This window comes from Diabrotica undecimpunctata, chromosome 7 (assembly GCF_040954645.1).
Source record: "Diabrotica undecimpunctata isolate CICGRU chromosome 7, icDiaUnde3, whole genome shotgun sequence".
Taxonomy (NCBI): Eukaryota; Metazoa; Arthropoda; class Insecta; order Coleoptera; family Chrysomelidae; genus Diabrotica; species Diabrotica undecimpunctata.
In genome coordinates, this window is record NC_092809.1 from 21,863,025 (window position 1) to 21,881,828 (window position 18,804).

Consider the following 18,804-nt stretch of genomic DNA (forward strand, 5'->3'; position numbering starts at 1 on the left):
AAAATGTTAAAAAGATTAGGAAGTGCATTCGTGGTAATGTAGATTCAACTTTACTCAAATGGTTCAAGCAGTGTCGCAGTTCTGATATTCCTGTGTCCGGGCCACTTTTAAAGGAGAAAGCTACAGAGTTCGGAAAACTGTTTGGTGAAGATTTCACATGCCCTAACGGCTGGCTAGATAGGTTTAAAGCCCGGCACTCAATTTCCTTCGCGAAAATTGTTGGAGAGACAAAATGTGTGGACGAGAACGTGGCAGGTGATTGGTTACAAACCACATGGCCACAACCAAGGCTACCATGCAAGGATGAAGATATCTTCAATGGCGATAAAACTGGTGTCTTTTACAAATTAACGCCAGACAAAACTTTAAATTTCAAAAATCAAAAATGTGTCGGTGGAGAGCTTTCAAAACAAAGAGTCACGGCTTTTGTTTGTGCAAACATGACAGGTAAAGAGAAAAGAAAGCTTTTGGTTATTGAGAAAAGTTTACATCCTCGATGTTTCAAAAACATAAAAATACTGCCTGTAAACTACACAGCCAACAAAAAAGCGTGGATGACTTCTTCTATTTTTGAAGAAGAATTGAGAAAGTGGGACAGGGAACTCTCTTCAAAAGAAAAAGAAAAATTCTTCTCTTAGTTGATAACTATGCAGCCCATCCCAAGCTTAATTTGACCAATATCAACCTGGTTTTCTTACCAGCCAACTGCACGAGTGTCTTGCAGCCTATGGAACAAGGAGTCATAAGAAGTTTAAAGTGCCATTATCGGAAACAGCTTTTGAAAAGGATGATTTTTTGTATGGACAATGGGGAACCCGTGAACATTATCCTTGATATCCGTGCATCCTTGACGCAGTTCAGTTGTTAGACAATGCGTGGAGTGCGGTTACATCAGTGACAATTTGTAAGTATTTTCGTCAAGCTAAATTGACTGTAGTTTCTCCCAATGTTCAGGATGTTGACGAGAATGACGAAATGCCTTTGTCATAGTGGATACAAAAATTTAATGTAAACCAGAGAGAGTTTGGAACTGATCTTGACTCCTACATTTCAGTGGACGATGAGGTAGAAACATTTTAAGTTTTTAAGTGATAAAGAAATTGTGGAACAAGTGCAAAATGTGGAAATTAATGTTGATGAAAATCTTGAAGAAGAAGAAGACGTCGTTGATTGTCCTACAATCCAAGAAGTAATGAGAGCTGCTGAGACCATATCCAGGTGTTACCAGTTTAGGGAGGCATCCGCAACTACCAAAGAAGCAGCTCAGATTATTAAGGACACTACAGAAAAACTTTATTTTTCGGAAAGGGTTGTGCAGAAGAAAATTTTACCCTCTTTAATGACAAAGTAGAGGTTACCCAGGGAACGGTACTAGGCTCGGGCTTCAATCTGGTAGAGGTCTCTTGGTCGGGGCTCTTATTGCAGCTCAAATACAAAGAATTAGTTAGTGTAGTACTGAAGATAAAGAAGAAAAGTTAGAAGATAAAGAGAAGGGAAATATTTGGGCACCACCCTATTTTTAAAGGAACAGGGAAATACATAAAAAAACGGGTGTGGCAGTTCAGTGGGACTGCCGGTAGAAGTTACACTTCTATACACGCATTCGCAGTTACAAATTTATTTGGGAGTCAATCTGCACAATCATTACATATGTAATGCTATAGGTAAGACATAGCAGAAAGAGAAACAGAATTAATAACAACTTACTAACAATTAATAAACAACATTGGACCTGTAATAGGAGTATAGTAAATGAATGATAGAATCAATATTTTGATGAAAATGTATATTTTTATTTGCATATATGTATGAAAGGAGTTGAATGCAAAAATTTTTTTACACATACTCTGCAGTAAAATTCATTGTTTATTTTGTTATTAATATAAAAAAACAATACAATACACTGCAACATAATTCAATATAATAATACAATACAAATTAAAATGCAATACTCCTAAGTATTTAAAAATGACAATAATATACATAAAAAAATACACTACAATACAGTGCAACATAATTCAATATAATAATACAATACAAATTAAAATGCAATATTCATGAGTATTTAAAAATGATAATAATATACATAACTTTTCTACATACGCATATGTTTAATTTACCATGTAATAATATTAATAAAAAGTCCTCCCCCACTGGGAATCGAACCCCGGTCTCCCGCGTGACAGGCAGGGATACTGACTACTATACTACCGAGGACATGATACAAATGTATTTCAAAATTGACAGTTCTAGGTCATACAGTGATTTATTGAGATTAATATTTTTAAATACAAAACACTAATATAATTATGAACATTTAATAAATAATACAAAACATATCACATAAATAATAATATTAATAAATATTTTATTATATATATAATATTATATGTATATACATATATATGTATATATATATATATATATATATATACATATATAATATTAAATATATATACAAAAGGAACATTTTTATATTCGAGAGAGGAAGAGAGAGAAAATATATCTTCTGTCTCTCTCTTACTCATTATCTTACATAGGTAATGATTTCACATATTCACTCTCATACAAATTTCCAACGTGGAGCGCGCGTATAGAAGTATAACTTCAAAAATAAAATAAAAGGCAAATAGTTCATCAACAAGGTTATATTGAGGTATAATTAAAGTAAATGTGCTATAACAATTTTACTGAACAGTTAAATGGCACGAGATAAGTTATTGCACAATTTATTATTAAATACAAAAATAAATATCTTTTTGAAAAAAATTATGAGTAATTTAATATTCTCAAGAATAAGAAAAAGGCAAGGAATATTAAAGTTGTATCTACGTCAATATTTGATATAACTTGAAATAAAACAAATAAGTGATTTTTACGCCTTGAGAATAGGTAAACATGAAGTTACTAAAATGTTTCATTGTGATCACCTCAAATATGTCTATAAAATCTATCATAAATATAACCTACATATAAAACAAATATGTTCATCATTGTAGGTATATATACCGTAGATTTATACGATTACTAGTTCGTTCGGTTAGATTCAAAATAAACAAACCATAAATAAGGTAAAGGCACTGAACTTGAAACCAAGCCCAGAATAGAGAGAAATTTGCCATATTGATCGCCAATCTCAACAGAGAAGGCACTTAGGAGGAGGACTGAACTTGAGTCATAAATGAATTAAGGCACTTGACACCCGCGACAGGTGTATTGGTACGTCTAAGACGGCGTAGATGATTTAAGTAAAGTAACGAATTACAGTGGCATCAATCAGCACATCAATCATCAAATTAATGTAGGTACAGGTAACACATCGGTCAATCCTCACACTAAAATAAACTGGAATAGAATAGACTGAACTGAATGGATGGAGGAAGAAAGACGGCAAACAGAATTGACACAGTGTCATCGAATTGGAAGACGTATGTTTGACAAAAGAAAAAATATTTAATGTATGAAGCACTGTATGAAGATAGATGGATAATGGTGAATTGAAAATACACTTACCGCCGTTTGATGAAAACAACCGCATGCAACAGGAACCACAAAGGAAATGAACTCGATTCTCGATATATAGACAAGCTAGGGATAAAAAAAGAGTAGGAGTATTGGCCGAAGAGTGCCACGCGAAAATGGCATTTAATTGACAAGTCTGGTGTGGTCTTATTTCTATATTTTCTACTTTCTGTCGACAGGAAAGATTATTTCATAGAAAACCAACATCTCCGCTTTTCTTAGAAAGTAGGCTGGGTTGTTCGACAATAGAAACTAACTTCTTTGTTAAGAGGAAGGGTTTCTATTTAACAAATGAAAGAGAATAAGAGCAAGGAACATATGGCGTGCTATTTCGTTGTTGAGAAAAGGCATGACAAATCGCTTGTTGCTTATGGGTTATTTTTAAAGCTTCTAGCAAAGTATATACCATAGATTACGTAAAAGTAATTTTCTAAGAGGAATAATTTAAGGAAATTTTAAACATGCTTTAAAATAGCTGACTTTTTTCAGCATTAGAAACTTTTTCATAAAAAATGTAACTTTCATATACATGATATGTTTTATTTTTTAATTTTTTTACCCTAAATGCAGCTGTAATAATAAATAATGCTGTAATAAAATTTTGCCTCGTTAAAACTTCATTTTTTTCTACCTCTTTTATAACGTCATTCTGATATAACGTCATTTTTTTACTGGACCCTTCAATGACGCTATAACCAAGTTCCACTGTATATTGAATAAATGTCCTGGGATCCCGGAAGCTCTAATTCTTCCATCATTTTCGTCAGATTAATAGTATCAAATGCACATTGAAAATCCATGAATTTTACGTGCCCTTCTAGATTGTGCCCTTTTGCTTTTTTAATTATGTGTTCTACTGTATGTGTGAAATTAACGGTCGATCTGCCCGGTCTGGTATTGTCTTAATATTCTTCAGCATACGATTTTAGTCTTATGTGTAATATATTCGGCAAAACTTTGTACTTAATATTTAAAAGGGTTATTATTGTTTCACTTTTGCACTCCTTTCGATTTTCACTTTTATAAATCGGCACTATAATGCCTCCCAGTGAAATATAAAGGTATATGAATTAAATCTCAGAACTACGCGGTACTCAGTCATATTATCTAGTTACTAAACATGTCAGCATCTAACATTAACCTCGTTAGAAGCCTTGTTTCATTTTGAAATAGTTATTATATTCTATAATTTTATGCGCAAGAGACTCAATTAAGCAGACAGTTGGTACAGGGTAAGAACAAGTTGTCGTGATATAACAAATAATACTATAATGAAAAATCTCGAAGTCAATCAAATACGACAAGTATTAATGGGTTAAACTATCTACAGACCTTGGTAGTTCCGTTTCTATATATGTATGTGTGGTAAATAGTATCATTTTGTCAAGCGCAAAAGAGATTATACTGGGTAATTAATGTCAATTGTTACAAAAATTGTTTTCTTCCTGAAGCCACCAAATATTCAACCCAATCCTCGTTATATGTAAATTACTTACTTAAGAAAATGTTGGAATTTGTTTTTAGTTGTGTTAATTTTAGTAAATAATATTTGTCTGGTTTCGGTAGTCTGTATTAGAACTCAAGGTCAACTTGTACTAATAACAGGCATAAAAATAATAACAATAAACAATGTAACTGTTGTTTTCTTAATTTATACCAATATATGCCACTGACAGACATAATGTATTAACCTGTACAAGAATGGAAATGTTAAAATAAATGAAATGTGTAATGGACGAAGTGAAACACATGGTGTTGGTATACAAAAAAGTAGATGAAAAAGTCAAAAGACGACCATAGAATATTGTTTTGAGGCTATTTTCTTGTGGAATCTTAACCCTTAACTACTGACGTAGATGTTTCAGCACGTAGACTCTGACATGCGGTATGTCATACCGTTGCCTATTCTCCTTTGTTTTTATTATGAATTTATCTTATATCACTGTATTTGTTTTTTAAATCAACTACGGAATGATTCTTCACATTGCTGTAGCATAATATACTGCTACAAGTAAAATAAACTTTACTTTTTCAAGAATATTATGAATGCATGCATAATATTTAAAAAAATGGTGGACGTTACTACAAAATCGTTTATAAACTAAATTACAAGAAAAATTGATTACTTGTGACTAACAAATGGTAAAATAATGTTAAAAGAAACAGACTAATGATTTAAATTTAATGAGAAACTAAAATACAAAATTCTGACAATAACCAAAAATTACAATAAAATAACTAGTCATTTTGCGCGCAAGGTCCGCAATTTTTCTTTGTACACTGTAAGCACACTGGTTTTCCACAAGAAAAGCACACATAAAAAGTCTTTCGCTTTAATGCACTTAGGCATAAGTAACACGTCTTCTTTTTCTCAAGCCTTTCTTCAAAATCTGCTTCTTTTTGGCGTTTTTGTCCTAGTATTCGTTCAATACCACATAATAATTCTCTCGGGATTCTGGGATTTTCGAGTCTTCTTTGTAGATGAAGTAAAACTAATTGTTTCGGCAACTCCTTTGTGTAGTTTAGCCTTTCCATATTATCTTCTTGTAGTGATTGGTACACAACATGCGAATTAACAGCAGCTATATCAATGATGCGGTAAAAAATAGTAAGTGGCCATCGGCGAGAACGACGTTTTACAGAATATTTGGCACACTTGGCATCTAAAGTATCGACACCTCCTTTCGTACGATTATAATGAGCTATAATTTCTGGTTTTCCAGTAATCTGATCCGTGCCTATTGAATGGTGCATCGAAGAAATAAGTAAAACAGCCCTCGATTTTTTTGGCACATGGAAAATTAGGGATAAACTTTTCGTAAATCCGTAAGTAGTTGAATTTACTTGCCTACATCGGTGTGGCTGGAATTCCGGAGGGATTTCCCGTTTATTTTTCTTGAGGGTTCCCACATACGTTAACTTCTTTACATCTAACTGCTTTACTAATTCTATAGAACTAAACCAATTATCAGCTGTGATATTACGGTTAGTTCCATAAATAGGTTTAGCAAGCCGAAGAACAGATTGAGTTGGTTTATTCATCTTCTTTTCTTCCTCAGATAACCCAGTTCCGTCAGTGTCCTTGCCTCCATATATATAGGCATTGTATAAGTAACTTGTTCGTGCATCAGTCAGGCACATTATTTTAATGCCATATTTCACAGGCTTATTAGGCATATACATTTTAAACCTACACCTTCCCCTAAAGCCGACCAACATTTCATCAATACAAACACATATGCCTACGGAATACAGTTTTTGACAATTTGATATGAATATATTAAATATGTTACTAATGGCTGCTGTTGGATCTATCTTTTTTCTTTCTTCTCTATCCAGAGGGTTATCAAAACGTAAACATTTTAGAAATATTGCAAATCTTTCTTTTGACATAACACATCTGAATATATCTCTACCAGTGCCATCTGTAGCAAATATAAAATTTATATCTTCGTCATTGGATTTGAAAGCTGATGAGTATAAAAGCAATCCCAAAAAGGCTTTTAGTTCTATTTCATCAATTTCATTTAGTTCTGGTCTATTCATTCTTTTATAGTTTTCACGAATTGCACGTAATTTATTATTTGTCCATTTACGTATTTCTTGTATTATATCCTCAGAAATAAGAAAATTAAAATAAAATGATGAAGTTTCGTTTCTTACATCTCTGGACCGCACAGCTGGTACTTTTGTTACAAGGTTGTGTAACGGAGTTCTTACATTTTTCGAGGGTGCTGTAGTAGACCACTTAAAGCGATTTTTGCCATAAAAATATGACTTACCATTATCATTTAAATGATATTCGTCTTCAGAACTTTCCGACTTTTCACTTCCGGTGTCGTGTGTACTTTCAATACATACTTCTTCGCTTGCATCCTCAACATCACTATCACTAAAATATTCTAAATCACTAGGTACTTCGTCAGCCCATTGAGATAAAACAGCCTCAAAATCATCATCTGAAAGCTTTATAGTTTTGCGGCTAAATTTAGAACAACTGGATGAACTTGCTGCCATACTAACAGCAAAAGAATACACTACACTGCTTTTAACTATAGAAACGTAAATACTGACATGCGGTACTTGATACCGCAAGAAAACTTTATGTCAACGTAGCTCAAAGACTAAACGTGTACTATTGAGAGCAGGTACAATTAAACCCCACTTGAAGGTACACAGATGGTGTTCTAAGAATCTTTTATAAAACAGGTTTTACAACAAAATATATTTTCGGCTCGGTATGGCATACCGCATGTCAGTGGTTAAGGGTTAATGTAATTTACTATTTTTGTTGGAAATAAGCCACAATTTTACTTTAAAATTAAGTTTATTTGACTTTTCGATTTCCATTTCGGAAATCGTTTTCAATATGTTTTGTATTTTGAGAATGGTTTCCGAAGTGGAAATTGAAACGTAAAATAAACTTAATTTTATAGGCAAATTGTGGCTTACTCTCAACAAAAATAGTGAATGAGCATAGAAGATGAATTGACAACATAAACAATTAAAATACTTATATTGCTACAGCTCTAATAGTCCAGTAGTCAGAAAGTTGATCCCTAAAAATCATACGAACAAGCTGCATTTTGCCGAGAATATTAATTTAGGAACCCCAAAAAGGATACAAAAAACTTGACCACTTTTACCCCCGGGCTTCCCCCTAAAAGCCACCTAAAAAAATGTTTCAAATAAAAAATGTAGCTGAGATAATTATCAACAAAAGCGTTTATAAGCATTTTTTTGTGTAGAATGAACCGTTCTCTTTGAAACAACGCTTGAAGCAACTGTCGATTTTGCCTGTCAATGTTCAATAAAAATTGTATCAGCTGGACGGTAAAAATTCGATATCTTTTGATCCAAATGTCCTATCAACAAAAATCAAGATGCGTTTTAAAGGCAAAGAGTGCAGCTTTCGTATGCAGTTTTTGTATTTTGCCGAGAATAATCTCAGTTTTTATAAAGATGTTTAATAAATTAACGTGGCGCGATTTTTATCATTTTTTACGATTCCCGTGAGATCAATAAAAGTGGTCACTTTCATTGGGCAGTTGTAGTAAACTTTTTATTTTTAGAGATCAATCTTTAAAACGTATGACATGAAATTTCAATTTTGAGTTATGGTAACAAATATGAGACATGTGAAATATGAATTAAAAACGCAGAATTTAATGTTTTACATTACAAACGATCACAAGTCACGGAAAATGCATTTAAGAATACTTTTTTGGGTGTAGATTATTGCAGTAGTTTTGTTCTTTTGTAAAACGTACTAGTGTACTTAAAAAGAAAGTTTTAAATGTTTTAGATCGTTTTTTGTGTAAAAGTTGAAATCCAACGTTTTTTAAGCATATTTCAAATGCCTCACATTTGTTGTTAAATGAAAGGGATATAATGTATTGATCTCGTGATAATCATAAATAATGGCAAAAATTGCGCCCCCTTTATTTATTTAAAACATGTATAAATTCTGAGTTTATTTGCGGCAAAATACAAAAAATGCATAAAAAAGCTAAACTCTTTACCTTTAAAACGCATCTTGATTTTTGTCGATAGCTCACTTGAATCAACAGATATCGAATTTTTACCGTCGAGCTGATACAAATTTTATTGAACATTGATTTCGCGCGTGTAAGTGACATGCAAAATCGACGTTAGCGTTAAGCATTGTTTCTAAGAGAACTGTTCATTCTACACAAAAAATGCTTATAAACATTTTTGTTCAAAATTATCTCAGCTACATTTTTTATTTAAAGCATTTTTTTCTACGGTTTACAGATTCTGTGTAAATCGATTTTTTGCGTTTTTACACCCCTGCCAGGGGGTTTTAGGGGAAGAACGGGGGTAAAACTGGTAAACTTTTTTGTATTTTTGTTGGGGTCCCAAAATTAATATTCTCGGCAAAATTCAGCTTGTTCGTATGATTTTTAGAGGTTCAGTGACATTTTAGTATCTGACAACTGGAGTATAAAGAAAGATTTTAACAAAATTATAAAGATTCTAAAAAGCAAATATCCATACAGAAAAATGCATACCTTAAGAGCAAGAGATAATGATAGATGATTTCAATTCTATTGTGATGTAGAGACAGTGTAAACACTCCTGACCATGGAGTTGCGCGAAGTCGAAGTCAAAATTCACGTAAAAGCAGAAAGTTTCTATTGTAAACCAAATTTCTGCGCCGTGCTCAGGAGTGTTTGCATCTCTACAAGGAAACTTAGAAGATAAATATTTATGTTAAGACGTATAAATTTTTTTCTAGCCAAATCTGGCACGTTCTTTTAGAGTGAAACAAATTCACTTTTACGTTCGATCGATCTGTACCTTTTTACCTTGTTTAGGCTTTTTGGCCTCATCAAGGAACGGGGTTTATGCTCTCCTAGGACTTATGAGGTGGCTGCAAGGCAGTAAATGTCAGAAGGATTTCCTGCCGTTTTAGATGCCAAGCCCGCTACTAAGTACAAGTTCCATTGGATCAAACAGTCCTTTTCAAATTATAGGCCTTTTGTTTTTCCGATGCAATATGTAGAGGCTGTGTCCTCATCTAGTATCAAGTATCGTTGTGTAATGAGATTGGGAAACCACAGAAAACCAATCTTCCACGGTCCTTGTGATTTGAATTGCGACTCTAGGAGTATGCGGAGTGCTCACTATTTTGTGTTTGATGTAGGTGGGTATTTTGTGTAGTTATTAGTTGTGTGATGTTGGTTTATTTCTTGTTTTGGTGTTTGTATTTTTATTGGTTTGTGAACTATTGGTGATATTAGTGGTTGGTAAAGTGTATGTAGAGTAAAAGATATACGTATGTAAGAATAAGTGTGTGTAAAATATGTTGTGTTTATGTGCGGAGTTGAGTGAAGGTTCGGTTTAAGGTGCTGTTATAACAGGAAGTAGATATGGAGGTGTTAGACAAGGACGTGAGTTATCACCTGACTTAATTCAACATTTATAGTGAACATGTCATGAGGAAGACTTTAGATGGATGGGCCGATGGAGTAACAGTGGCTGGTAGGAAAATCTCCAATCTAAGATTGCTGATGACACTACACTTTAAGCAGCAAATGAGAAAGAAATATTTAATTTCCTGCGAAGAGCTGAGTCTTCTTGTGCCACTCCTATCGGAGATTGGAAATCATCAAGGCTATCCTGACCTTGTTTACAGCTGACCTAAAGAGTTCATTAGTGGTACAGCCAAACCACTCTCTCAAATTAGGCAACCATAACATTCTTCTACGGCCTGGATTCCGTTTTCCTTATATTTTTGAAGAGTTGAGTACGAAAGCAATAAAGTTGGTCTGAAAATCAATAAAGCTAAGACAAAAATAATGGGGGTCAACAGATTCCACACGATTCAACTGACTAACATGTTACAGGAATACCAGATAGTGGACAGTTTTGTCTATCTCGGGTCTAGTATAACTAACGATGGTAACTGTGAAGCAGAAGTTCGGCCAGATTAAACTCACTCGGTTATTTCTTGTAGGATTACTCAGAGCCAAATATATACATTTAGAGAGAATAATTACAGAAGCAGTTCGTAGTGTAACTGTGTATGTTTATGAATGTCTTATGAGGGAGAATCTTGTAATACAATGGTTAGATGTATGAACAAAGATAAAAGATATATAGACACATTACAATAAAGTAGAGTAATTAGAGTAAATTAAGGATTAAAGGAGATTAAGGAGTAAATTAGTTTAATATTTAGTTAAAAGCATCACGACAATGTTACAAACTGATTATTTAGCAATTTAAAAGGTATCTGTGTATAATAGAAATTAAGATTGTTTTGATAACAGTAGATTTTTATATGACTTTATTTAGAGTTGTTTAATAATGTAGACTCTTTGAGAGCTATTTTTAATTCTAAACAACTTTTCTTTATACTAATTTTCGTTATTGTCAAAAATATGATACTTTACTCTTGAACAAATGCTTTGACAAACCTCGTATACGACTAACAAAATTTACCCCTAATATGACCCCTCCTACTTAAATGCGGAAAGGACCGATCACAAGAAGCGCTGCAATTATTTAAACACAGCATACAGCAACCTAAAAACTATTCAACATAAAGTCAAACCAGGAAACCCACAGAAACCTTTTAAAAGCCACCAAATTTAATTCGCATAGCTCAACTAGTTTCAGAGCAATAAATAAATTGTCAGTTTGCAAGAAAAATTGCAATGCCCGGTATCTCAGAAAATAAAGCATTTGCGGACATATGTTTAAATAGCAAACAATTATTTTTTATGTAAAACAATCCCCTAAAGTTTGCTATAAACTTACTTATACTTTACTTATAAGTACCTTGTTTAACACCTAACGCACCTATCCCTGGTGTAATGCCTAACACCTTGTATATTATTGAAATATATATTATTCTTATATATACTATTCCCACAACCTTTCAACTCATATAGTCTTTATAGATCTGACAAAGGCATACGATAGTGTACCACTTTCAATGCTTTGGGTAGCAATGGAAAAACAAGGAATAAGCAAAAAAATATACAAGCAGTACAACAGCTCTACAAAAATATGACGGCAAACATTAAAACTGGAAATAGATTAACTAGAGAAATTCCTATTAGTAAGGGCCTAAAGCAAGGCTGCTGCATAGCACCTACACTCTTCAAAATATATCTAAATGAGGCACTCTCAGTGTGGAGAAGAAAGTGCTGCATTATGGGCATCCCAATAGGAGATGATAGATTGTACACGATACACTTCGCTGACGACCAAGCCATTCTAGCTGAAGACGAGAGTGATGTAGGCTACATGCTTAGAAAACTGGAAGATGAGTATACCAAATGGGGCCTCACAATTAATATACAAAAAACTGAGTACTTAGTTGCAGGAGAAAAACCAGAAAGCCTACAAATCGAAATGGGAACTATAAAACCAACAGACAATTTCAAATACTTGGGAGTCCAAATAACATCAAAAGCAGGAAGTAGCGAAGAAATACACTCCAGGATTGGCCAAGCAAGATCAGCCACCGGACAGCTACACGGACTATTATGGAATAAAAAAATAACAAAAGAAAATAAAAGAATCTATAAAACAATAATAGAAAGTATTGGGCTGTACGGCGCCCAACTCTGGGAAATAAACCAAAGAAACAAATCAAAAATTAAGGCCATGGAAATGAACTACTGGAGACGATGTTGCCAGCTCACTAGACTTGATAGGGTGAGAAACGAAGATATTCGGAGAGAAATGGAAATCGATCTAGACATAATAGACACAATCGAAGCCAAAAGACTTAACTGGTATGGACACCTTCAGAGAATGCCTGAAAATAGATGGCCAAAAAAAAATAGAAGAATGGACTCCGCCAACTAGAAGAAAACGAGGTAGACCAAGACGATCCTGGAGAGACGATGTCGACGATGCAATGACCGCCAGAGATTTAACAACTGAAGATTGCTTCGACAGAAAACGCTGGAAATTAGGATGCGAGAAGCGGCGCCAGCTGTAAAAAACTCGCTTGTTATATATTATATATATATTTTATTCAAATGAACTAAAAACCGACTTTGAAAATACTTGAAGCTCTGTAACTCAGAAAGAATTGATTCATTTGTAGTAATTTTTGAAATGCCCTGTATATTGGAATTCCTTTCAACGTGTTTGGTGTTTTTATCATTAAAATTTTTATTTAAGTCAGTTTCATTATTTGTTTTGTATTTAGAATTCGTGTTAACTGGACACTGGCCGTCTTACCTTCATTACCTTGAGTTTTTATTAAACCCTCATTAACAGTTCTGTTGGGTTTTTGTGAGATTCTGGTTCTGGTTATTTCTGATTTCAATAAATTTAATTTTTCTAGCAAATGTTCATTTTTTGATTTTAATAGATTATTGTTATTTAATAATAAATTGCACTTATCATCTTTTTCAGCTAACAGCCTTTTTAACCACTGATTTTCTATCGCTATGGCACTAAATGATGCGATGGGTTGTCTATCACTATTTTGGCAACAAATTACACGTGAATCCCCTATCTTGAAGAATTTCACTTTGTTTTTCACAGCACATGAGATGTGATAACTATTTCCACATACTATACAAACGAGTGTTTTATTAGGCTTAGTTTGACAACATTTAAATGTATTCTCTTCAAAATCTACCTCTTTTACTACAGAGAGAGGTGACGTGACATTTTTACTTTCCGCCATCTTGGATCTATCCCGATAGAAAATAAAGTAAAAAAAAAAAAGAAAAAAAGGAATAGACTCAGGTGTTTTGATGAATCTTCAATTGAACAAATGCCTGTGGTTATTTATGAAGAACCAAGTACAAGTTTTAATTTCTGAACAGAAGATTCAGATGATTTTGAAGCTGTTGTCCAACTAGAAGTCGCAGATAGCATTGAACCTAATGACGAAATCCTAATTCAAAATGCAGAAGAAAACATTGACGAAACTACAGATCTTCAGTTGACAATGCCTGAAAATGATAATGATCAGATATCCAATGCAGAGGATGATGATATGACTGGAGTTCCTGATTATGGAAATATGGATAAGGGAAGAAAAAGAAAGAAGAATGCAGATCAAAGTGAATGGAAGAGAAATATTTTAAAATGAATAACTTGAGCTTATAACAGCCTAAAAAAGATCAGTGTAATTTATATATTGAATATGTAAATTGAAATTTGGATGAAGCTTTGCAAAAACATGTTGCAATGAAAGAAAATATAAGACAAGATGATAGGGAACGTAACAAAAAATGGCTAAATGAAATGAGTTGATTATGATATTAATGGATTTACAAGCTGTAAAAAACAGCTCTGCATTTGAATGAAACTGCCATTGATTTCAAAACCAAATTAAGCTCTCATATCTTCACTCTTTATAATGTTGTCAACCGTGACTGTACATGTTATTGGTTCACAGAAGTTGATGCCGATCTATGGGCATCAACTTTTGTATCATATATTGTAACTACAATTCAATAAACTAATTTCAAAACTTTCAGTGGATTTTTTCAGGACTTACATATATTTTTACATAAATTTATTACAAAACAAGTCAAAAAAATATCATATGAAAACAGGAGGTGACCCTACTAAAAATAAGGATTTTCGTCTCTCCTACAAAACTTGGTTACAGCAGATAGGAGGTATTGTAACAATACATTTTGTATATTTAGTTTTTATCTTTATCTGTTCACCTTGATTATATTATAAATACTTTTTAAAATAGGTGAATACATACATAAATAAAAAACATACTCCACAAAACAAATTGTTGATATTGGAGAAATAATTATAAATATTTAAATGGAACTTATTTTTAATAACATAAGTAATCCTCAAAATATCATTTAGCCAATAGTAAAATTATTAATGAAAATAGCATTAATTATTATCTGCTTATGGTGATGATTTAATTTTATAGTTCAGTAACTCAACTGTAAACAGATCAGGTATGCTATTGGATGCCAACAAAATTCCAATAATCATGACTAATAGAGGAAAATACCACTTTTAGCAAAATAACATTTCTATTTATACCTACAAAAATATGGGGATTATTGCTTCTTAATATGGAAAAGCAACAAATACAACTTATGCATAACATAAACATCGGCTTAGCATGAAAACCACGTATCTGCATTTTTACTGAATTCAATTTTTTTTTCACCAAATCACTGAAAAACACGTATATGATGATCTTATAATATGAAATACAGTCGTTTTTGAATACAGAGCCATCTAGTGCACAAAATGAAAACCATGTAAGTAATTCAAATAGAATTCCTGCGAATGAAAACCTCGGAAGCGCTCATTTGTTACCAAGTGTTTGTTGGCATTTATATTTTGGTAGTAAAATAATATCTACATTAATTTGAGCGTTCACTCCTGTAGATAGCAAGGTAAATTTTATAAAATAAAAAAGCCCGAAAGAAAATTGAAACCTCCATGCAATTGCAGAAAATCAAGAAAAGAAACCGCTAAACTAAAATGTAGAAAGTTTAATGAAATTTCAAGAAGAGAAATTTTCAAACATTTCTGGAGTTTGTCGTGGGACCAAAGAAAAGTGTTTGTACAGACTATGGTGGAAGTCACTCAGATGAAAAGAAGAACAGGTGAACCTGAAATCTCATTTCGTGGCAAGGATAGCCTGCAATATTTTCTTAACACTTCTACACATTCGGAATGACTGCAAGTATGCAAGATGTTTATAAACACTACTTCCATGGGCGAGTGGACCGTAACTAATTGGAAAAAGATTCAAACAACAGCTACAAATAATATAACTGAATCTAGAAAGAAAGAAAACAATTCCACAACAAGAGAATCAGTTGAAGAGTTTTTAAAAAGTTTACCCAAACCAAAATCGCATTATTGCCGAAAATTTTCTACTAAATTGTATTTAGAACCTTTATGGCAATCTAAAGCTGCATTACACAGGGAATACAAAAAGTACTGTGAATCAAATAACATTTGATCTGTTGCTTCCATTTGCAGTTTTTCAGTTATGTTTGAAGAAGAAAATCTTTCATTATTCTCTCTGAAAAAAGACCAGTGTGACACATGCTGCTCTTTTAAAGTTGGAAATATCTCAGAGGAAGTTTACACCAAACATTTAAAAGATAAGGATACAGCCTGTCAAGAAAAACAGACGGATAAAACAGAAAAATCTGAAAATTCGATGGTATTGACAATGGATCTTCAGGTTGTATTGTTATGTCCTGCCTTGCAGGCTTCTGCGCTATATTATAAAACCAAGTTAAAAGTACAATTTTTTTATTTATGACCTGAAATTTTCAGACGGCTATAATTTTCTTTGGGACGAAACACAAAGTGGTGTTACGGCAGACGAATTTGCCACAATCCTTCATAATTTTATTATAAACAAAGTGGACAAAAGTAGTTGATGAAGAATAATTCTGTACTCGGATGGATGCACATATCAAAATCGGAATTGTGTTATGGCTAATACTTTAATGTTAGTTTCTGTAAAAACAAGAATAATTTATCGAAAGTACCTGACTAAAGGCCATACCCAAATGGAAGTTGACTCCATGAACGCCAAAATTGAATGTGCATTAAAAAATAGGGATATTTATTCACCTTGTGCATATACCGAAGCTTGCAAAAGAGCTTGAACAAATCCTATACCCTACTACCTTGAAACGTTAGATTTTTTTTTAATTTAGCAGTTTAAATTACCTGCCATCATAAGGTCAGGGTCTAAAGTAGGAGACCCCTTGGTTACTGATATAAAATGTATCAAATATACTCCAGATAGTGAAACTCAGGTAAAGTTAGATTTTAATGAGGAATACAGAGAACTACCACGGTGAATTTTAAAAAAGCCTTCTGAGACGGATACTATACAACAACATTATTCGAAGCCACTTCCAATAGCGCAAACAAAGTATCAACATTTACAGGAACTGAAAACAGTCTTGCCAAGGGATATTAGATATTAGGTTAAAAGAAGAACAACAAATAAGTTATTTTTGTATTTTAGAAGTCAAATTAATTTCTTTTAAGTATCTTTTTAATATGTATTATTATGTTTAGTATTTAATTATTTTACCTGGAACATACTGTCGACAAAAATGAGAAGCTCGTAAGTGCCACTAATCATAGGTAATTTAAAATATTCTTGTGTAATAGCAAAGAATATAGACGCTTATATTCTTTGGTATAAACTTAAAGCTCGATAAACAATTATTTATCGAGCTTAAGCACTATAAAAAGTTAAAATACTATAAATGTAAATTAACGAGATTTTTTTGTCTCTTGTAAAATCTTGTTTTTGTAGATATGTGGTTTTCATGCTAAGCCGACGATAATCGATTTTTACTATATTTATATGCCGGTAAAGACGTATGTTATTTTCACCTGATATTCCTAAAATAAGGCTATTTGTTACATCATCAGTAAGTTCATGCACCTATAGATGTACAATAGAAAATATGTAGTTAAGTATAGAGATAAGCCTTTAATCTTCAAAATATTCAGACAAAATGCTTGAGAAATATGTCAACCTACTCAACTATAAATTTAGAAGCGCAGAGATATATTTTCCTGGCGCTAGAGTACCTATATCTATATCTAAAACCCAAAATAAAAATACAAAATAATCCAATGTTTATATTCCAACACAGCATGACCTTGAAAAGCAAAACAGTCAATAAACGGCCACGGGCAGGGAGCACAGACGGAAGGACGACGCAAGGGGAGAGGGTGTTATTAAACACATAACATCCGCCATTTTAATTCTCATACAATACTGTTTGTTTACAATATCTAGATATTTACCTCAAATTGCCAATGCGCTGATTGTAATATCTGTTTAGCTTGATCGTGTGCACAACCTGCTGCTACAACAAATTGATTTATCATTACTTGTTCTCTTAAAGGGGCATCCATTTTAAAAAATCTTGTAAAGACCGGAATAGACTACACTCGTTTTGAAATGTACAAGCACTCCACTTCACTACGGCACTACGTCAGTCTTTCTTTTTCTTGGACTACTTTTGTCTCACTCTTTCTCAAGGCAACAAGTATTTATGAATGACGTCAAGCATATGCGAACTCGCGCAAATGACTGTGTAGAATGTTGTCATATTTATAGTATTTCCAGATAATCTTCAAATAAATATTATGAAATTAAAAGCACTATAATTCTGAATTCATTGAGTGTTTATTATGGGGCTGTGGGAAATAAGTAATATCTCTATTTTAGTATCTTTAAAATAGATTATAAACAGTAAATATGTTTATGGTACTGCTTTTTCGTATATAATTATTAATATACACATTTTTGTGTGATAAAAACATTAAAAAGGAAATATGCTGAGGCGACTATATATTTTATAATTCTGAATTTTACTTCCAGATTTATAATAATATTTATATACCTCTTTACATTTTTCGGCTTATGATAACTACATTTCTGTATTTCTAATCTGACTTATAATGTTCCGGTGCTGATTAATGTGTGAGTTTTATGCACAGAGTTGCAAATATTATTATAAACTATTATTGGTGAGTACATATTGTACATACGTTTATTACAAATTACAGTAGTGAAACAATTATATTTAAAAAGGAAGTATGTATTATGTCATGTCCCTTCCTTCCAATGAGTAAGGTATGCAACCAGTTATTGGATATTTAAAAATGATTTTTTAATTGCACAATATAAAATAATAGCTGATAGCAGTAAAAATGAAATGTGATCAATGTTACCTTTGCCATCTAAAAAATAAAATGTATAATATTGTTTATAGTTGTAGCCACACATTAAGTTCATAT

General features: G+C 32.7%; 1 protein-coding gene across 2 annotated transcripts in view; it reads right to left on the reverse strand.

Annotated features, from left to right (window-relative positions):
* The window catches only part of LOC140445042 (UBA-like domain-containing protein 2), a 49,079-nt gene extending 31,051 nt beyond the window's left edge, over nucleotides 1-18,028 (reverse strand). The window contains exon 1 of one of the 2 annotated variants that reach the window (XM_072536830.1): nucleotides 17,806-18,028. In XM_072536830.1, the coding sequence (XP_072392931.1) occupies nucleotides 17,806-17,916 (111 nt within the window). In that variant the 5' untranslated portion in view covers nucleotides 17,917-18,028. Of the gene's footprint in view, nucleotides 1-17,077; nucleotides 17,217-17,805 lie in introns of those variants that run through there. The other variant, XM_072536831.1, reaches the window with a different exon arrangement.
* Between the last annotated feature and the right edge of the window lie 776 nt (nucleotides 18,029-18,804).